This window comes from Rhinolophus hipposideros, assembly GCF_964194185.1.
Source record: "Rhinolophus hipposideros genome assembly, chromosome: 6".
NCBI classification, from domain to species: Eukaryota; Metazoa; Chordata; class Mammalia; order Chiroptera; family Rhinolophidae; genus Rhinolophus; species Rhinolophus hipposideros.
Window position 1 is genome coordinate 62,250,134 of NC_138052.1, and position 22,736 is coordinate 62,272,869.

General features: G+C 34.1%; 1 protein-coding gene across 2 annotated transcripts in view; it reads left to right on the forward strand.

Moving 5' to 3' along the window:
* Positions 1 to 22,736, forward strand: part of PMS1 (PMS1 homolog 1, mismatch repair system component) — a 67,753-nt gene that overhangs the window by 37,998 nt on the left and 7,019 nt on the right. For both annotated transcript variants that reach the window (XM_081052551.1, XM_081052552.1), the window contains 6 exons: positions 1,189 to 1,305; positions 7,779 to 7,901; positions 8,462 to 8,605; positions 8,782 to 9,671; positions 18,605 to 19,087; positions 21,464 to 21,597. In XM_081052551.1, coding sequence (XP_080908677.1) covers positions 1,189 to 1,305; positions 7,779 to 7,901; positions 8,462 to 8,605; positions 8,782 to 9,671; positions 18,605 to 19,087; positions 21,464 to 21,597 — 1,891 coding nt within the window. The remainder of the gene's footprint in view (positions 1 to 1,188; positions 1,306 to 7,778; positions 7,902 to 8,461; positions 8,606 to 8,781; positions 9,672 to 18,604; positions 19,088 to 21,463; positions 21,598 to 22,736) is intronic.

A 22,736-nucleotide genomic window follows, 5' to 3' on the forward strand; every position in this document is an offset into this window, starting at 1 on the left:
CCATACCTGCCTCCATTTATTGCTCTATATGCTTTCATTTTACAGTCAGACTCCCTTTAAGTACTGCCTGGGTTCACTTTATGTCTCCCTTTAGTCATTATATAATCACTGAAATTTGGCTTTGGTTACTCCACTTCCCTAGAACTGTGCTCTCACCCTCCTGCTAAAGCCTGTGGCTACATCTCTGTTCTTACCTTGTTCTCTAGACACTGGTCACATGTGACTCCTTCTTCTTCAAAACTTCTCTGTTCTGTGCACCATACTGTCCCTTGGCTCTTCCTGCCGCTGTGGCCACTCCTTTTCAGTCTTGTCTTCATCTGCCTGCCGCTTAAATGTTGATGCTGGTATTTTATCCTAGGCCCTTTGCACATTTTTCTCAGGATTTAGGAGGTGCTAAGTGAATATTTGTTGAATGAACAAATGTGTTTGTATTGATGGTTTCTTGAAAAATTTAACTATAATTGGACTTTATTAACTGAAGTTGCAAAATAGCCAATGTGGTCCATGGTTCTCCTAAATACCCTGCTACATTCTTGTAGTGAAAAAAAGGCAAGTTCGTTTTTCAGCTTTTAAGTTTATGAGGTTTAGGTAGCTTTTTAAAGTTCTCTCTATAATAAAAAGTAATTACAAAGGTAGTTTTAAAGAGCATTCATTATCCCAAGTTTTTATACCAGTTCAACTATTAACAGAAATTTTATAGCATAGCCGTCCATCCTTAATAAAATAATTCCTCGCTTGGAGTAACAATTTAATTTAAATATACTCTGAAGTTTAGAAGAGGAGAGAGACTTAATATTTAATAAAACTCTTATGCCGGGCACTGGTTATGTGTTTGCCTACATTATATATTTTCATCTTCCATATAATTTAACTTCTATAATTTAACTTCCATATAACTTCCATATAATTTAACTCGGGGAGATAAATATTCTTAGTCATCTTACAGAAAGGAGAAAACTGAGGTTAAGGGAAGTGAAATAGATTGTACACTGCAACATACACAGCTACTAAAATTCAGAACCAGAGCTGTCACTGCATGCATCTCTTTTTTTCTATGCTTCTTTTCTAAATGATACTGAAAATATAAAGTGGGGAGAAATGCTAAATATAGAAATACTGATGTAAGTACTTGAGTGTAGTAAATCTACATTGTGTTAAAAGTTGTCTGTGTCATTTTTTTTTCCCTAGGCAGTTATTTGGCAGAAAACTAGAGTATCAGATCATAAGATGGCTCTCATGTCTGTTCTGGGGACTGCTGTTATGAGCAATATGGAATTCTTTCAGTACCACTCCGAAGAATCTCAGGTATACAAAAAATATTCTTTAAAAATTCTAATTTATCAATGAAACTGTTATTTCTCTTTTGGGTATTTGGAGTTGCAAGAGTTTTTTTTTAAAAAAAAAACATTTTTATGAAATATGTGTATAAGGTAAGAAAGAAAATACATACAGAGCTTCAACTTCTTTCCCCAGTTCTACTTCCTTTTTTCTTTTCTGCTTGTTATTTTTAATTTCAAGTGCTGTGCTTACATTAATTTTTTTTAATGATTTTTCAATTTAGGATCTCATCTATTTACTTTCTACTATGAAAGAAAGAATTGAACTCTCTTACTTTTGTTTTCTCTTTCTCATTCTAAATATATATTCCATTTTTCTTTTCTTGATCTATCAGCTTCAGATAGTGCTTCTTGAATTCCTGTAATATTGGATGTAGTTATTAATACTCCCATTCTTACTTTTCCTTGCCCTTTCCCCTCTCAATCGTGTCAGCTCTACTTTTATGTTATCAAGATTAATAATGTATTTGTTTATGTAGCCATTTTTTAACTTCCATCTTTTGTTTGAAGATTGATTCTAAAAGTTGAAAATTTATGTGCAGTTTACATACTACAACTATAAATAATCTTCATTGCAAACCCAAGTATGTTACATTTCCTCTCTAAGGATCTAGTGTTATGTTTCTACAAATGAGAATATTCCTGTTGTCCCAGTTAAATGAGATCTCTGTTTTTCTCCCATCAATCGCTCAAAATTTGTCATATTTTTCTGTGCTTTATATATGGACTATTTTATATAGGTTTTTGCTTTTTCTGGGCTTTTCAAAAGTTTGTCTTTTTATAAGGGAAGAAATTTTCTTCATTGTCAGCAATGAAATCCAGCTTGTTTAGTTATTCTAGTTATAACTAGTAGTCCATTTCATTTCCTTATTTTTGAACTCATTGTTAGTAGAACCCTCTTGTTTCTTATTTGGATTGAGTACGTCAGGCATTCTGCACAATTCTCATCTTGGGATTTCTTTTCAGAGGAGTACTGGTTATTTCCACTATTTCTTGTATCTCATGCCTTCCTTTCTTGGTATTCATTTTGTTTTCCTGATATACATGTTTAAGTAACTTCCACAGAAAGGGAACATGGGACTTTATTTTGCATTTTTTTCTTACTGGTAGACAAGAATTCTAGATTGGAAATATTTTTTTCTTTAGAACTTTGAAGGTATTTGAGTATTTTTGTCCATCCATTGTTGCTGATGGGAAGATTACTGCATTCCAATTCTTTCTTTCTAGGCAATGTTTTTTCCTATCTGAAAGTTCTTAGGATCTTTCCTTCATCTTGTTCTTAAATTTTCCAAGGATATGTGTAGGTGTGTGTCTTTTATTATTCATTTGTTTATTATGCTGAGCACTTGGTGTGAGACCTTTTGAATCTGTAGACTCATTTCTTTTTCAGCTCTGGGGTTATGTACTTCCGTTTGTTATCACTTTGATAATTTTTCTGTTTTTTAGTGAAGCTCTGTATTGGTTAGGACCTCCTCTTATTTTTCTCAAGTTTTTAATCTTTTCTTTTTTCTATAAGTTTTTGGAGATCTCTCTCTGATTCTTTTTATCCCTTCTACTGATCTTTTTGTTTATTCTGAAGGTGTTATGTTTAAATTCCAAGAGCATTTTAAAGTTGTATTGCTTTTTCATAACTGCGCATTGTTTTATGGATACAAAATCCTGAATCTCTGTAAAGATACTAAGTTTTTGTTTCTGTTTTTTAAATTACTTGTTTCTTAAATTACCTCTTTTACTTGGGAAGTAAGTTTTATTTTGCTTATCAGGTCTTTTTCCTCCAAGCCTCTCATTCTCTTGCTGTCTTTTCCCCAGTAGCAGGGCTCACTGACTATCAGGCTCCACTTGTGTTAAGTAATCAAGATCCAGGTCCTGTTTCTAGAGTCTGGGGGAATCACAAGGGCTTACTCTGCTACCGTACTCACTGCCCTAACTAATTCATTTTATCTTCCTCCCCTCCATTCTCTTTCTTCCTTTTCTTTCCCTTTCTCTCCTTCTCTCTCTCTCTCTCGCTCTCCGTTTCTCTCTTGCTGTCTGTCTCTCACACATAATGAAAAATTGTAATTGGTTCAAAAACCAGGATTGTTCTTACTCATTTCTCTATAGAAGAGCCCTTTTCTTGTTCTTGTTTGTCTGCTGACTTTAAGCCTAGAGTTCTACTCTTCCCTTTTTTCATAATTTGTTGAAATCTTCTTATCTGCTACTAGTTCCCCTCCTATTCTCTGCAATATTGCGGTCTTAATTATTATCATTTTAGTAGAGTCTTGGATGGAAGCTTGTGCTCATTTAATGTTTTAGGGGTTCTCTCTGCTTGAGGAACAATTCAGACTAGCTTTAGTAGCCAGCTGCAGTGCCTGGATGATCTGACATCGGTCCTGTTTTTCAGAGCTCCTTTAGTAATGGTTTAATAGTTTCAACACACCCCAGTGCTGCCTTAGACTGGTTATGGTGGCTGACTTGGCATGGTAAGGGTCCTGTCTAAATTCCCTGTGGGTTCTCTGTGGCTTCATGGGACTTTGCTGCTTACACTGGTACCCAGACAGCTTGTGACAGAAGACCCAGACTAGATGTCTATGGTGTCTGTCATGCTCTAGAAACTCTAACTGCTGTAGTCTGCTCTGAAGACCGGCATCAATAGCATCACCTGGAAGCTAATTGCTACAAATGAAGAGTCTCAGACCTCATCCCAGACACAATGAATCAGAATCTTCATTTTAACACGGTCTCTAGGTGCACCTTGAAGTGTGAAAAGCACTGATGTAGACCTTGGTCAACTAGGATTCCATGTGTGGATGGGACTATCACATGTGTCAGTCCTACAATTGGGAATTTTTGTCTCTGATTTATATTGAAATGTGTTGCCAGATCTATGCTTGCCTATTGATATTTTAATTTTCTCTTGAAATAGAATTTTATAAGGATTGCTGGTAATCTTTCATAGATACCAGAATTTTGCTGCACTTTCATGTGGTTCTTTTTGCTTGGAGGAATAAGGGAAGTTGCAAAGCGTGTTTTTCTGAGTAGTTCCAGTTCCACAGACTGTCAGAATGATAAACTTTTGAATATCTCTCTGGAGAGAGCAATCATCTAACCAAATATACTCTCTTCTGTTTGTGCACTGCATCCAAATGGGTATTTTATGTTGCCACCAGCTGCCCATCACCATTCCATGCTTGTAAGGAGAGTTGTTTTGTTTCAGAGTTTCTTTGACCCCTTCTCATTTCTGGCCAAAAGCAATCTTGAATTGTTTGCCAACTGCTAATGGTATCTCTGCTGTGATGCCATACCGTTTTTGTTGTTTTGATTTTTCCCCTCTCTCCCTGCACCTCCCTCGCCATAGTTTGGCCTATGCCACCCAGCTCCCAGCCCCAGTTCAGAATCAGGTGTTACATTAGTAGTTTGTCTTCCATCCTGCCAAGGTTTTAGAGACCCCTTTTCTTAGCTACATGGCTTAGCCTTCTCAGTTTTGCAGTTGTCTGTGCGCTTCCTTTTGTGATCCTTGTAAGCAGCTCCAAACAGTGGTCACAGTATTTTTAAGCATTTTGGGGGGATGGATGAGGTATCTCAGCACCCATTTCAAATTGAAAGACTGGTTTCAATTCCCTGCCTTGTATGAGGTGTTTTCTGTCCCTATTTTCATACTAGAATTTAATTTCTAGAGCACATAGGACTTTCGACTTCAGGCATCATGTCCTATTTTGTTTTGCACATGTAACATCTTTCTTTGTCTTTTTAAAAAATGGTTAGGTCTTTCAAAATTTTTGTAGAAACAGACTTTTATCTATCACTGCTATCTGTTCACATTGGGATAGGGGAGAAGGGAATTTCTACATGACGTGTTTCACGATCCTGACCAAAAGTACTTACATTATTACTTTAGAAACATAACTCCATGGTGTTCCAGAAGTTTATTGAAATACGAGAAGGACTAGTGTTAGGAGACCAGTCAGGTTTACTTCAACAGAATTGGAGTTAAGGAGAGGAGATGATGGGTTTGGCAGATTGGATAGGTAGCAGGGATAGGCCCTTTATCATAGTAAAGGCAAACAGGCAGAGTCAGTTGGACAGCAGGGTAAAAGTGGAATGAAACATTTTATCAAGTTTTGAATGTGGTGAGGTTCAGAAGACTTTTGTGACAGCTAGTTGATGATAGTAAACATTTGGGGGTGAAAGAAGTAGGGGTTGTATATCTCTCACTTAGCATTACTGGTGTATGTGTATAGATGGAAATAAAATTAAGGAGGGTAGAGAATAAGAAAAAAGGCCTGGTAATAGAACTTGGGGGGGACCATCAGCACTTATAGGGGGTAAGCAAACATAGAGAAACCAGCAAACCAGACTAAAGAGGAAGTGTTAGAGAGGAAGCAGAAAAACCAAAAGAGAAGGCTAAAAGAGGCTTATGCTTCCCAATGGAGATAGTTGTCATTGGTGTTAGGGTCTGCAGATATTCAAATCAGAGAAGGAGACAAAGTGTCCATTGGAGTTGGTCATTGAGGCAGAAGCCAGGAGATGAAGGGAAGCAGAGAAAAGCTCATAGTTGAAAAGCAAAAAGGGGAGAAGCATTTGTTTATATTCTGTCTTTGATTTTTGTTTCGCTTTTTAGGTTGAGGAATATTTGGGTACAGATTCTTATAATGTCTATTTTTGTTTTTTACTTCATTCTTCATTCTTTTTTTCTCATAATTACATTTTCTTTTTTGTTTTCAATTAAACTTTATTGGGATGACAATTGTTAGTAAAGTTACAAGGTTTCAGGTGTACAATTCTGTAATACATCATCTATATATCACGTTGTGTGTTCTTGTGTGTGTTTGTGTGTGTGTGTGTGTGTGTGTGTGTGTAGTAGATGAGGGAAAAGGGATCAAATATATGGTTTATTTTTTATTTTACACTGATTTGGTCTCATAGACATTCTGTTTCCATGAACTAACCTGATTTTCACTTTTTCTAGCATTTTATAAGACTTTGCTGTTTGATTTTTCTTTTTCATATAACTTAAATATAATTTGTTAATTCGTAAGGATATCCTCAGCCATTTTTAAAAACTCAGTTATTTTGGAAGTAGTAGTAACTATTCACTGGCCAACCCAGATGGTGTAAAAAGAAAACACTAACAATATTACCAATTTCTTTTTCATTTTATTCTTCTTAATTACCTATTTGGGGCAGATTTTTTTTTTTTTTAATCCACAAGCCCAGTAAGTCTTTCAGAGACTAAACAGGATCTCCGTGGTGCTCAGCAGGTGCTTTAAGAAGGGTCTCAGGTTACCTGGTTAATTAAACAACCATTTATAAATGCTGTGAAGTTTTACAGTTAATTAAGTAGTATCATTTTATAATGGATTATCCAGCTTTATTAATTTACTTTTTTAAATTGGCATAACTTGGCACTGTGACAATAATGCACTTAGCATTCTAAAATTAGTAATGCATCTCCTTACACACTTACTTCCAAGGGCAGGGATAGCTCATAGACATAGGTGTCAGCCTACACGCTATGTTGTTAAGGAGCCTCAGGGTTTCTCCTTAACTAAAAATAGCACCCCCACTGATTCTCTCTTTTCTAAACCTAAGCTAGAATTTTACTATTAGTGTTTTTTAATAGGTTTGTAACACATCTGGTTCCACTTGTTTCAGATAAAAAATTGTAAGCCTGTATATTAAATAACTTGACCAAGATCACATAGCTAGTAATAGAGCTGAGATTTAAATCGCATCAGTCTGGCTCTAACCTATATGCTTAATGTAGATTCTCTATATTATCTTTAAAGATAAAAGTAGGAGCATTTTCCTTGCCTTCTATCCCCTCAATTTCTCTCTTTTCTCTAGTATGTTTTTCTAGGATCCTTCTTCATTTTCTCCCTTCTCTTCATACATTTGTAAAATAGAGAAAGAATGCATTAAAATAATTGATTTGTTTATAGAAAGGTTCTCTAAACAGAAATGAAGGTAAAGTACAACACTGCAATCTGTGTCAAACAGCAAGAGATTTTTAACTAAGAAATGAAAACCCAGTCAGATTTACTTTCTTTAAGGAAAAAGTAGTTAAAAAAGAAAAGGGCAAACAGCCAGAAGAAAGTCACAACATTAGGAAAGAAAAATTTAAAAGACAGAAAATAAAGATGAATAGAGAGCAGTGTTTATGCTATATGTCCTGTGACAGTAAGATATATGCCTGTTCATGAAACTTTATGAATGCCGGTTTTTCCTTAAAATACAATTGCGAAAAAGAGAGAGGCAGAGAGCCCCAATTTAACATGCTTTAATATTTTATTTAAGGTACTTTTCAAGACATGGTTATCAGGAAGTATATGACTATGTAGACCTTAATATGAAAATCTGTTTGTTTATTTTTGTATACCTTTTAATGTCTATAATCAGACCCATGGAACCACATTTATTGTTGACATTGTGTATTGATTCCGTAATTATTTATTACAATTTTAGATTTACCTAAGTGGATTTCTTCCAAAGCACGATGCAGACCACTCTTTCACAAGTCTTTCAACCCCAGAAAAGAGTTTCATTTTTATAAACAGTCGACCAATACACCAAAAAGACATCTTAAAGGTAATCTATTTAAGAAAAAAGTATCACTTGGATTAGAAATAAAAAGTAGCTCTGTCATTTGTCAACTTGTTACAAGGGTTATTTCTAAGCCTTTGCTCTAAAATAAGGAAAAGGAGTAAAAGAGATACAATAACGTTTATTAAGCATTGTTCTAGGTACCTTATACATGTCTCATTGACTTTTTACCACCACTCTGTGATATGTATTATTATCCTTATTTATAGTGAAGAAACTGAAATGTTAGTGACTTTCTTGACCACATAGATAGTAAGTTACAGAGTTTGGATTTGAACTCTGGACTTTCAAACCATCCGTGACACTATGATCTTTTAACCATGAAGCCAGCGACATTGGCTATTTGTATTTAATGAATGCTTGTGCTTCATTTGTATAGGTTCAAGGCCTAAAATGAGTACCATTTTGCTACTGCATTTCCTAATAAGCAGTGAACACATCCACTCCATTTCTCATTTGAATATACTCCTTTTGTTAGTATTTTAAGGATGGCAATACTATATTTATGTGGTATTTTGTCTTTTATTCGTTACATATATTTCTAGTTAATCCGACGTTATTATAGTCTGAAGTGCCTAAAGGAATCTACTCGTTTGTATCCCATTTTCTTTCTGAAAATTGATGTTCCTACAGCTGATGTGGATGTAAATTTAACACCAGATAAAAGTCAAGTATTGTTACAGAATAAGGTAAACTTTTTCAGATAATTTTGTATTAATTTATGCTATTTACAAACATATACAGTCCTAACCATTTTTGTGACACAAAGGAGATTAACTTCTTTATACATATTTTTAAATATTATTTTAAATCTTGTCTATTATTTTTATAATTTCCCCTAACATTTGTTAATTTGTATTTTTAGGACTCTGTTTTAATTGCTCTTGAAAATCTGATGACGACTTGTTACGGATCACTACCTAGTACAAATTCTAATGAAAATAATAAAACAGATGTTTCCTCAGCTGACATGGTTGTTAGTAAAACAGCAGAAACAGATGTGCTTTTTAATAAGATGGAATCATCTGGCAATAATCATCCAAATGTTGATACTTCAAGCATTTCTTTCCCAAATGATGCACATAGTGATGAATCCGGAAAAAACACTAGTTATTGTTTAAATCATCATATACCTGTTGGTGACCATTCCGATGATCATTTTAGCCATGAAAATTCTAACACTGATAAGAACACTAGAAATACATTTCAGGGGATCCCAGTGAATAATTTGTCATGTGAGTGCACCCAGAAGGAATACAATGAAACTTGTTTTGTAGGTTGTATTAAGCATGCCCAATCAGAAAATGGCAAAGAGCATGTATGGGAGAGTGGGAAAAATGAGGAAGAAGCAGTTCCTGATGAGTCTTTGGAAGTTTGTGCAGATGACTGGAGCAGGGGAAATGCGCTTAAAAATTCAATAGGAGAAAACATTGAACCTGTGAAAATTTTAGTGCCACAAGAAAGTTCAGCGTGTAAAGCAAGTAATAATAATAATAACCTAAGCCCTGAACAAAAGAATCTTAGTGACGGTTCCTGTAACAAAAAATCAAATGTGGTAGATAACAAAGCTGGACAACTTACAGCTTATGATTTAATTAGCAATCACGTAATCAAGAAACCAATGTCAGCACATGACCTTTTTGTTCAAGATCATCGTGTTCAGTTTCTCACAGAAAATTCTAAGACCAGTTTGGAAGATGCAATAGTACAAATTGAAGAGCTGTGGAAGACATTGAGTGAAGAGGAAAAACTGAAGTAAGTTTCCAGAGCTTGCATGTGACCTGAATATTCAGATATTTCCATTCTATATGACTCATTGGGTTAAAAATTTTTTTAATAATCTTATTTATGGAAAAGCAGGATGGAAAATGCCTCTTGGCTTGGCTAGAGTACTTTTTTTGGCATCACCTTTTTTTTGTTAGAGGTTTCTAGTTTTGTTTTTTGTTTTGGTACAGCCTTAACTATTCGTTAAAAAATTCTAACATTGTTGCAGATTCAATTTGGTGGTGTTTATACTGTCTGTATTCAGTATAATGCAAGGCTTCCTTCTAAAATCTGACTGATTTCTGATGTGGGAACTTACAAACTGTCATGGGTTTTTTTGGTAGGTAAATAGGTGGTTTGCTCTATCTTTGATTAAAATAACTACATATTACTTGCAGTATTTAGATTAAAATTATCTGAATAAATATTTCCAGATAATATCATGGGCATTTCTAATTGACTTAGGACACTTATGATAAACACAAAATAGCATGTTTGATTAATCTACCCACCAGAAAATGAAAGAGTGGAATTATACTTTGAATCACATATTATTATCTAAGGCATCTCAATACTATGTCAAACATCTGGAGGAAATATTTAAATGTAACCTATCATCCAGAGTTTATTTGGTGATTAAATCATGGATACTTGACCATTTTTTTTTTTTAACATTTTATTGGGGAAGGGGAACAGGACTTTATTGGGGGAACAGTGTGTACTTCCAGGACTTTTTTCCAAGTCAAGTTGTCCTTTCAATCTTAGTTATGGAGGGTGCTGTTCAGCTTCAAGTTGTCCTTTCAGTCTTAGTTGTGGAGGGCGCAGCTCAGCTCCAGATCCAGTTGCCGTTTCTATTTGCAGGGGGCGCAGCCCACCATCCCTTGCGGGAGTCGAACCGGCAACCTTGTGGTTGAGAGCCCACTGGCCCATGTGGGAATCAAACCAGCAGCCTTCAGAGGTAGGAGCATGGAGCTCTAACTGCCTGAGCCACCGGGCCAGCCTGACCAATTTTTTTTTTAACTTAGCTTATTCAGTCTTTGAAAGATACTATCAATTTAAAATAATAAAGACCACTATTAATATCAGTAGTCAGAACCTCCATAAATTAACTTCTCTTTCTCCTTCTTTTGCTTTTTGATGCGGGTGGTTGTTGGTTCTTTTTTCAAACACACTCAAAAGTAGACAAAACAGTACAGTGAACCCATCACCCTATTTTTGACAACCATCTCATGGTCAGTCCTGTTTCATCCATCCCTCTACTCACTTTGCTTCCTCTTCACCATTATTCTGTATAAATGTCAGATTTTTTAAAGTTTGTTTATTTGAATTAACAATTTAAAGATGTTTAACAATTTAAATTGTTTAACAATTTAAACTGTTTAACAATTTAATTGCAATTTAAAGATGAGTAAGTGTACTTTTAGTACAGCAAACCCACAAAAGTTGAATTGCATTCACCAGAGAGGTGATTAATTAATAATTGTCTGAGAATAGAAAAAAATAAAGAAGGCATAGATGTTTCCCATTGTCATTGAAATAGGGACACTGTAAGATAGTTATTCCCTCGCATTCTCACAAAAGCAGGTACTGTTCTAGTTGTGTTTTGGATAATGTCAGCTTTTTTCTCCTTGTATAGCTTAAGGTGTCAGAGTACAAGGATTATGGTAAATATGCCTCATCTAAAAATTTGTTTATCATCAGGCATTGTTCTGGAGTCCAAAATTTTCTCAATCTCATTGCCACAAGGAAGACAAAGAGGCATTGTTGGTCAAGAGCAGATCTCTGAAGCTCTACATGGTTCAAATCTTTGTTCCCCCCTTTGCTAGCTTCTTGTAAAAATGTGTGGACAGTATTTCCTGGATTGTTAGGAGGTTTATATAAGATACTGTGTGTTATAATACAAGATAAATGACTGGCACATAGTTAAATGATTGATTGCTCATGATGTTAATCAGATGTTTAATATGTGTAAAATAAATTGCTCTGTTGTGATTGACATTTTCCATTTTCTTAGTCAAAATTAAATTTACTCTGGAGGCCAGAAATAGAAAATTGAAGAAAATATAGGTATCTTGAAATCAGAGAGCTTATTCTATTTCACAAAATACTGTATTAGAATCTTCCAGAGCCAGGAGTCTTGGGACTATGATTGGCTATGTCCAAATCATAATTGGGTACCTAGATGACAGAATGAAAATATCATCCTCAGTCATAACACTAACTACCAATTTTTGTCTAGTCTTTATCTTTGAATTCTATCCATAATCCTAAATTTTAGAAGGAATGCTTAGGAATATGAGAGTAGACTCCTCCTCCACAGATAATCAGTCTCTTCATCCATCCTTCCTTTTCTTCCCTTTTATCTTGTTCTTCCTGCTTTCAAATCTTCCCTTTTTGTTCCTTTTTCTTCCTTTCCCTTGCCTTCCTCCCTCCCCTCTCCTTCCCTTCTTTCTTTCTGTTAGGCAATGTATATTGAGGGTATTCTGTATACAAAGCACTTGAGCTAGTCATTTCAGATGCAGTAATAAATAAAACATTTTCTGCTTATAAGTGGTACAGTCTAGTAAGGGAGACAATAGTAATCATAGAATGTGATGAGTTTTAAATTAAAATAAATATAGGGAATAATGAAAACATTTAGCTAGAAGGAACGGCATTTAAGAAAGGCCAGAAACTAGAAGAAAAAATGGTTATTTGAGGACTAAAAGATTCCCTCTGTGATAAGAACTACATATTGAGGAATGTGATAAAGAAAGATGAGGAAAGGCAGCTGAGATCATGGAAGGTTCTGTAAGCCATAACAAAGATTTTGAAAAAGAATTAGGGTCAGAATTTTCTGCTGAGAACTTAGGACAGACTTTGGAGTAGGAGTGCTTTCATTTCTCAGTTCTTCCTTTCTGGGTTTTTCGTTTGTTTTGTTTTGTTTTTTGTTTTTTCCCTTCCTTTCCTCTAGTAGCTTGGAAACCAGATTTAGGCCATGTACTCTGCCACTGGGGTCCCAGTCAGTTGATGTTAACCTGAACTGCCCTTTGCAGTAGGTATAAACATATTGCTATTTAAAATAACTAAGAATATTATAATTGGATTACTATTGAAAATGGTAAATAAATTTTATGATTACATGTAATATTTAGCCACAAAAACATTTGAATTGATTACTGGTCAAATCAGAATTAATATTTTCCATTCAAGTTACTAAATCCCGTAATGACATTAAGTCAAAGGTAGCAGCTGTTTTTACTTAACATTCACTTAATATTCCTTTGGACATAACTTTTTATATTTCCCAAGGAACTAATGAAGTTGACTTCTTGAGTAAATCAAAAGATTAATACCATATGTGAAATTTGCACATTGTAATTAATTACAAATGGTGACCTTCATCTTGAACTCAATTTCCACCGTACAGAAAAAAAATCTTGAATTTGAATATCCAGGAGCTAAAAACACTTAATTGTAATACCTACTGAAAGTAAACTAATCATGTATTTTATATAGCTAATCCAGAAGTTCAGATTTTAGTAGAAGTGAGAAAAAATAATTTTAAAAATTATGAATAAGTCATGGTGAGTAACCAAAAGAGGCATTTTCATCTTTACAGTGGAACAAGGTCTTTTTTTACATTCTCATCCAGCTAACCTTTATTTATTTAACAAACATGTACTAAGTACAAACTACATAACATGGTGCAGTCTTTTATCTCATAGTCTCACATTTAACATTTAATATAGTTCTCCCAAAAACATTTTTGTTTCCTAACACATATCTATTTAGACTTCTCCTTAAAACTGTTTTATGTATATTTCCTACAATAGAATTCAGCCAGGGTTTCTTAAAATAAGAAATAACATGAATTCTCTAGTCTCAAATTTGAAACTTCATTTATAAATTTTTTTAGCAAGGTTGCTTAAATAATTACCAACCTTTGGTCAATCATGTGCCTCTTTCATTATAAGGTATGTGGTTCTTGATAGAAAATGATGGCAAACATTACCATTTACTATGTGCCAAGCACTGTTCTAAGTTTTTATTCCTCACATCAAAACTGAAGTTACTGTAGGTTATCCACATATTACAGACGAGCATACTGAGGCAAAGAAAAATGAAGTAATTTGTGTAGACTTACAGAGTTACTAAGTAGCAGAACCAAGCCAAACCCTGTGTTTCCAGGGTCTGCGTTCTTAACCACTACACTTTGCTGAACACATAGCAGTAGTTTTCAATTGTGCATATGTGTTAGCATCACCCATGGAAATCTTTAAAAATAGAACGGCCTGATCTCAACCTAGGCCTGGAGAATTAGAAACTAAGGTTGGGACCTAGGCATCTCAATGTTTTGGAAGAGCATTGCTAAAACAACTATGCTAGAACCCAGTAGCATTTTAAAACATCCATTATTTTGAAATTGAATTAAATTAGGCAGTTTGGATTTGTTCACTTTATTTGAATTTCTTTTCATTGTTGTCTCTAAAATAACAAATAGCACTGAAAAAATAAACAGCTGTGAAAGTATTATAAATTTAGTCATGATTTTTTGTATGTTATTATAGTGACTTTAATTTTACTAGTATCTAATTAGGAAATGGAGTATTAATGTATGTAAATTTTCTTTTGTAGTACTCAGGGAGTTGTTTATTTCGTGCTGATGTGATAACAAAAGTATAAGGAACTCTTCATATCTGGAATTAACTATTTAATTACTTCTTTATAATGGTTTTTGTTTGTTTTGTAGTACCTGTGTCTTCAGTGTTTTCTTAAATGGTTTTTAAAATTGGGTAAAATTTAGCAGCTGTGAAATGCATATATAGTTCAGTGCATTTTCATATGTGTATACTTATGTAACCACCACCCCAAACAACATATAGAATGTTACCATCACCCCAGAAAGTTCTTTTATGCCTCTAACCATTCAGTCTCCATACACAAGTCACTGCTTTGATTTCTGTCACACAAATTTGCTTTTGCCATATTTGAACGTCATATAAAATCATGATATGTACTCTTTATCTAGATTCTTCCCCTCAACAAAATATTTTTGTGATTTTCATCATATTTGTTGAATGTTTTAGTTCATTCTTTTTAATGGATTAGTTATATTCAGTTGTATAAACATACAGTCATGCACTGCCTAATGATGGGCATGTTTTGAGAAATGCATGGTTAGATGATTTTGTTACTGTGTGAACATCATAGTTTGTACTCATACAAACGTAGGTGGGATAGGCTACTACACACCTGGGCTGTATAGTATAGCCTATTGTTCCTAGGCTACAAACCGCACAGCATGTCACTGGAGGCAGTTGTAACACAATAGCATTTGTATATTGAAACAGATCTAAACAGAAAAGGAATGGTAAAAATGCTGTATAAAACATAAAAATGGTCCACCTGTATAGGACACTTACTGTGAATGGAGCTCTGGGTGAGTCAGTGAGTGAGCGGTGAGTGAATGTGAAGGACTAAGACATTACTACGTATACACTACTGCAGACTTCATAAACACTGTACGCTGAGACTGCACGAAATAGATAAAGCGAGATTAAATCAAGCACAAGAGGAAATGATGCAGTCAACACATGTGGTAAACAAGATGTATGGAGCTCCTTCTGGCATAGCATAGCATACTGTCAAACAGCAATCTCTTTTTGGTAAGTAGAAAGAGTACTCTACAATAATGAAAAGTAATAGTATAGTATAGTATAGTATAGTATAGTATAGTATAGTAAATACATAAATCAGTAACAGTCATTTATTATAATGATCAAGTATATACTGTACATAATTGTATGTACTAAACTTTGTATAATGCAGTAGGTTTGTCTATACCCGCATCACCACAGAACTGTAACATGTTGAGCTGTGATGTTATCACGGCTACTACATCACTACGTAGGCAGTAGGAATTTTTCAGCTCCATTATAACTTCATAGGACTACGTTCATAGATGCTGTCCCTTGTTAACCGAAACGTCATTATGTGGTACCTACCTACCACAATTTGTTTATTCAGTCTTCAGTTGATGAACCTTTGGGTTGTTTTCAATTTGAGGCTATTATGAATAAAGCTATATTATTTAGTTTCCAAATATTTGTGTGTTTTTTTCCCTAAATGTCTTGTTATTAATTTCTAATTAATTTTGTCATGGACAGGAAAAATACTGCATTAGATTTCAGTTTTTTGAAATTTTTTTTTTGAGAATTAAGCCCAGCATTCAGTCTTTCTTAATGAATGTTCCATGTACACCTAAAAATAATCTGAATTCTGCAGTTATTAGATGTAGTGTTCCAAAATGTCAATGAAGTTAAGGTAGTTGATAGTACTGCTAAAAATTTTTATAGCTTTACTGATTTTTGTTTCTTGGTCTAGTTTTGTCAGTTACTGAGGGAGGGGTATTAAAGTCTCTAACTATGATTCTGGATTTATTTCTACTTAGATCTGTAAGTCTTGCTTCATGTAATTTGAAGCTCTGTTATTAGTTGCATACACATTTGTGATTGTTATACCTTCCTAATGACCCCTTTTGTCATTATGAAATATTCCTCTTTATCTGCGGTATTATTTCTTGTTTTGAAATTTACTTCATCTTGCATTACTATAGCTGCTCTGACTTTCTTTGCTTACTATTTGTATGTTATATCTTTTCCATTCTTTTCCTTTCGAACTGTTTGTGTCTTTATATTTAAAGTGTAGTTCTTGTAGACACTTATAGCTGGCTTTTGTTTTTTTTTAAATTTAGTCTGACAATCTCTGCCTTTTAATTGGAATATTTAGTCCATGTAATGCAATAACTGACATGGTTGGATGTAGGTCTAACATTTTATTGTCTGTTCATCCCATCTCTGTTTTGTTCCTCTGTTCCTTCTTTTTTAGGGAGGCAGCCTTTAGGGTTAAAAGAATATAATTTGGCATTTAATTTTAATTCCTTGGCTTGGCATTTTTTGCTTTCGGGAATACTTTATATATACTTTTTCATAATCTACTTAGAGTTAATAGAGTATCATTCCACATAAAATATAAAAAGTTTGCAAGATAATTCCATTTACCACTCATGTCCTGTCTGCAGTTGGTCTCATTTATTTTTTATCCACATATAATATAAACCTCACTTTAAAATACTTTTTAAAAAAATTTTAAACCGTTATCTTCCAGATAAATAAGAGAATTTTTTAAAGGATCATTTTTTCTATTTATCTACATAATTAACATTTCTGGTGCTCATTATTTCTTCCTGTAGAGTGTCCATTTGGTGTCTTTCCTTAATAGTGCAATGATGCTGAAAACAGATTCTCAGCTTTCTTTTATCTGAAAATATCTATTTTTATCTTCATTTTCTGGTGATGGTCCTTTTTTGTAATGCCTTTTTTTTTTTTGTCTGACTGCCTTCAGAACTTTATCTTTGGTTTTCAGCAGTTTGTTTCTACTATAGTTAGCTGTGGATTTTTTTTGCATTTATCCTGCTTGGGTCCACTGACCTTGACTCTGTAAAATGTTGTATTTCTCCAAATTGGTTAGTTTTCAGCCATCATTTCTTCAAATGTTGCCCCCTCTCACTTTTATTGTTTATCTGGGACTCCAATTACATATGTTAGGTTGCTTGTGTGCCATAGGTCCCTAAGGTATCTTTTAAACTTCTTCAGTCATTTTTCTTTCTGTTGTTCAAATTGGATAATTTCTGTTGATCTATATTCTGTTTTACTGACTTGTTTCTTTTGCCATCTTTGATCTGCTGTTAAGCCTACCCAGAGAATTTTTCGTTTCATATATTCTGTTTCTTCGTTCTAGAATTTCCATTTGGTTCTTTTTTATAATTTTCCTTCTCCGTTGAGATTCCCTCTCCCAGTCTCTCATTATGATCATCTTTTCCTTTAAGTTTTTAAATATTTTTAAAAATCTATTTTTTCCAAATTCCAACATCCAAGTCATCTTGAGGTTGGTTTCTGCTGACCACTTTTTTCACTTGAGCATGATTTTCCTGTTTTATCGCGGATGTGATAACTTTCAATTGTATAATTGACATTGTGGGTGATGTGTTATAGAAACTCTCAATTTTGTTTTCTTCTGAAAAGTGTTGGTTTTTGTTCTGCCAGATATTTAAATTATTGACACATCACTTTGAGCTTGTGGAAGCTTTGTTTTACATTTCATTAGGGAGGGACTGTAAATTTTACCTTTAGTCCTAGGGCAGCTTCCATAGTTACAGGACAGTTTTTTTCTTACCCCTAAGATGTGGTCCTTCAGTTTTAATTGAAAGTATTTACCACGCCATCTAATTATGTGGAATTCAAACTCCAAACTTTTTTTTAAATTAAAGTTTATTGGGGTGACAGTTGTTAGTAAAGTTACATAGATTTCAGGTGTACAATTCTGTAATAAATTATCTATAGCTCACATTGTGTGTTCACAACTGATTCTGGGAGGCAAACTCTTTTTCCTCTGCAGTGGGCAGCCACTGAAATTTCTGTTTAGCTCATTTAGCCTTCTAGTGATTGTTTTCCTCTAGATTCCCACACATAGGACTTTTCTCCCTCAATTTCCGGTTGTTTTGGAAGCAAGCAGCTCTGATAACTCAAGCTAATTAAGAGTGCCGCTTTCTGATTGAGTTCTTGTCACTCGCCCTTAATTCCGGGACCGCTCTCTGTGTAAAGGCTATATAAATGTGGATCTCTTTTTTTTCAAGGGTGAATCCATTCCAATTCCTGCCAACTTTTGGTTGCTCTTCCATGCCTATTTTAAATGATTGGTTTCTATATTTTGTGCAGTTTACCATTCATATACGTATGTCTATATATGAGGGTTAGTCTAATATAAGCTCCATCATTACCAGACCTGGAATGCCAGCTCTATTTTGTTAAAAAATTTGCTTTACATGGTTAACGTATTTTCTGATTATGACCTCATTAGTTCTGTTTTATCTCTATTCATAGATACGAAGAGAGGGCTGCTAAAGACTTGGAACGATACAATCGGCAAATCAAGAGAGTGATTGAACAAGAGCCACAAATAGCATTAAAAGATGGCAGAAAAAGGATAAAACCCACCAGCTCATGGAATTTGGCACAGAAGCACAAGTTGAAAGCTTCATTATCTAATCAGCCAAAACTTGAAGAACTCTTTCAGTCTCAAATTGAAAAAAAAAAGAACCAAAATAAAATAGTTCAGATTCCCTTTTCTATGGAAAACTTAAAAAAAAATTTTGAGAAACATAAGGAAGTTGAACTAGAAAATAAGGATGAACTCTGCTTGATTCATAATCTCAAGTTTCCTGATGCATGGCTACTTACATCCAAAACAGAGATAATGTTACTAAATCCATACAGAGTGGAAGAAGCCTTGCTATTTAAAAGACTTCTTGAGAATCATCAACTTCCTGCACAGCCACTGGAAAAGCCAATTATATTAACAGAGAGGTATGGTGAAGTAATACCATTTTTTTTACTCTAAAAACATTTATTAATCTGTACTAGATTAGAGATTAAAGGTAAAAAGTTGAAAGTGCTTCCTAGTAGGTAAAGTGGTATTTATTTAAAGAAATCTTTTTGAAATTTGATTTCTAATCTTTAATGGAATTAATTGCTTGGTTCATGTCTTTGCTTTCTTTTGGTGGTGGTCAACTTGTTTTTCCGTCTCCTGTATTTAAATGTTAGCACAGGAGGATTAAATAGGTTCAGATTCTACTTTCTGGTAAGACTGCTTAATAGATAATGCAGTGTGCTTCATATTTCATCACATCAAAAGGCACATCTCACTGGGTTCAGCTGCTGACAGCCCGATCTTCCACCTTCAAGTTCCCTGTCAACCTTTCCATCTAATGGTTTCATCCATTGATGACTATTGCCCGAACTAATTTTATTGTAGATCTTAAAATGGGGTATTTCCTTTTCATATTCTATATGAGCAAATTATTTCCTGTAAAAATAAGTAGTAACTAACCTATTAACATTTCCCTTTTATACTTAATATTTCTTTTTTAGTATGACATATGTAGAAGAGAATCATGTATAATAGGAAATAAAAACCTGAAATTAAAAAAAATAATTAGTATTTGTTCTCTAGGATTCATCACTAGATAACTCTGTTTCAGAAGTTCTAAGAATAAATCAAAAATAATTTATAAAATGTATTTAAACCCTTGTGATAAAGACCCTGACACCAGAAGGAAAATACAATAGGACAGAAAGTAATACAGAAAACCATTTGTTAAAAGCTGTCTTGTATAATTAAGGCAGCAGTAATCACATTAACTAAAATCCAACATCTTTCATAGTATAAATTGACTTAGGATACGTTAAAGGAAGAATTACAAAAAGAATTAATGCAGCCTTGGGCTGTATTAAAACAGTACAAATATCTACTAGTACTTTTTCTTCCCTTAAAAAGAACTAGGGTGTATTTGAAATTTTCTGAAATGTGACAAATCCAGTACAGTTAATAATGTAAATTTTTCAAAACTGAGCTATGGATGGGATAATTATGGGTTGGGCTCAGTTTTCTCACCAGAGTTCTAACGTGGATTTTGTAGCTTATCTCTGAATGGAATAATTTAGATATTTATAAAATACAACATAAGAGCTCGATAATAATGACTATTTATTGAACACTTAACTTATAATAGGAACTTTACTAAGCCTTCCGTTTTCATGATCTTCACAACCTTATGTGAGGTAGCTAATGCCATTATCCATATTTTACAGATGAGGAAACTGAATCACAACTGCTAAGTAACTTTCCTAGGCTCATGTAGCCAATAAATAAATGATTAGATCCAAGAGTCCAATGTAGACAGTAGCTATAGAGCCTGCCCCATTCTTTGCCATGCTATCATCACCACCACCATCACCGGCTCAGACTGATTTTTGGAATGTTGGTTAGACCACACAGAGCACATCTGATACGTAGCCAAAGCTTTTTCTCTCTCTGATATCTGCTCTCACAGCCAGTGGGATCCTCTACCTTTCAGAGATAATAAGCAACAACTATTCATTTACCTTTTCAAGGGATACAGGATTATAATGAAGTAGCAGCTCATCACCCTGTACTGCAACATAGAACAGTGCCTTGCACACCGAAGGCAGTATCTACCACTTGGGAGACACTCAAATATTTATTGACTGACTGGGAAAGTGATAACCACTCACATGCCAATCCAAACAGACACTTTATTGTAATAACATGTTATGAGCCCCATGACTAAGCCTAAAACCAACATGAAAAGTTCATTTGTGCCTAGATAATCTGGCTACTCAAAATTTTGATTTAGGCCTGCACCACTCAGAACCACTTCACATGCCACCTTTGGCAAACATGCCATGCCTACAGTAGAGTGAAGGAGCTCTCCCAAGTTCCAATTTACTAAATTTACAAGTTCCAGGAAGAAAAAAATATTGGCTTATCTTTTTATTATTGAAGAAACCGTGACTAGTAATTAAAAATTATATAGGATGGGCTGTTTGAGTAAGTTGACAATGTATTATTGTGTCTGCTTAATGTATTATATAGTGTAATGTATAGAGAGAGCACATCTTTTGATTTCACATATCATTTGTAACATTCTAGAACATAGAAATTGTCTTTTATATCTCTTTTCCTCCTATATGTTGTATGCAGTAGGTTTCCTATAAAATATTAACAGAAATGTAAAAACGTGAAGTTTCTCACAGGACTACTTATACCTTTGTATTTTGGTTGCTGATAACACTTTTTAAAGGGCCCTCGGATAATTTTTTTCCATAAATTTTCTTATTTTATGTATTTAATAAGTTAAAGAACAATTATTTCTTTTTCAGTCTTTTTAATGGATCTCATTATTTAGAGATTTTATATAAAATGACAGCAGATGACCAAAGATACTGCAATGTATCAACTTACTTATCGGATCCTCGTCTTACAGCAAATGGTTTCAAGATAAAAATGATACCAGGTATGGTGATGTGGTTTATTATTTCCTGACTTGGAAAATGAGTCTTACTTCAGGAGTTACACTTGAGTATCATAATTTACAGATATCATGGTGTATTTTTGTCTCACCAAAAGTACAATGTTAGCTGTGTGAAAACAGTCTTATTTCAAATAAGTTACATCTGTCTGAAATAAGCAAGTTTGGCATCTCTTACAGTCCATTGCCTTGCATTTGCATAACTAATCAAGTAGTTTTATCGTAATTTTTGCCATCCTTTGACACAGTATTCAAACTTCCTGCTTTACTTAACTAAGTTATTAAATAATCCTTTAGATGATGAAACAGAAGCTTACTGGAATGGCCAAACAAAAATGGACATGTCTTTTCCTTTATTAAAAGCATTTAGTTGTTTTTCCAATTAGAGGTGTAACATCAGCAATCTTACTATTTGGAGAATGGTTGATTTGATTCCATGGCTTTGCTAAAATAGAAAGACTGTGATAACGCTATTTACTTGGTATGGAAATTCAGTGGCTGGAGAAAAAAATCCGTCTGTCTAGGAGGCTTCAATTTCCCTGGCTGGCCCTTTTCTTTGGTCTTGCATAGTTTCCATACATAACTGTCTTCTACCCTAGCTTCCTAGGCTCGTCTTGTCCTATTTTCCTTCATCTGGTATCAAGGGGCACACAAAGGCACAAGTAAGAGTGATTCTGCCTCCCTTCTTACCTGCTCCTAAACTTGCCATGACTGAAGTGTAGAAAAGCAAAGTTCAACCAAAATAGTGTTGAAGATTTTTAAATTAATATTTTATTTAGACCTCAAAAGAAAATAAGTAAAACAATGTACAAAACCATGAAATTAGGTATATATTGAAAATGCTTTGGTGTTCTATACTAACTAATTTTATTTGACTTTTTCAGTTTTAAGAATACCTACCCTAAACTTCTTACCTCCTACCTCAATCCTGGATATTTAGATTTGAAGTGAGGAGTGTCTGAATCCCAACTCTGCCATTTAAAAACTCTGTGTTTATGGGAAAGTCAGCCTAAATGTTTCCTCATCAATAACAACTAATGATTATTAAATAATTATTATGTCAGGCACTATTTTTAATATTAAATGTATTCATTAATCTTCCTAATAGCCCTATGAAGTAGGTT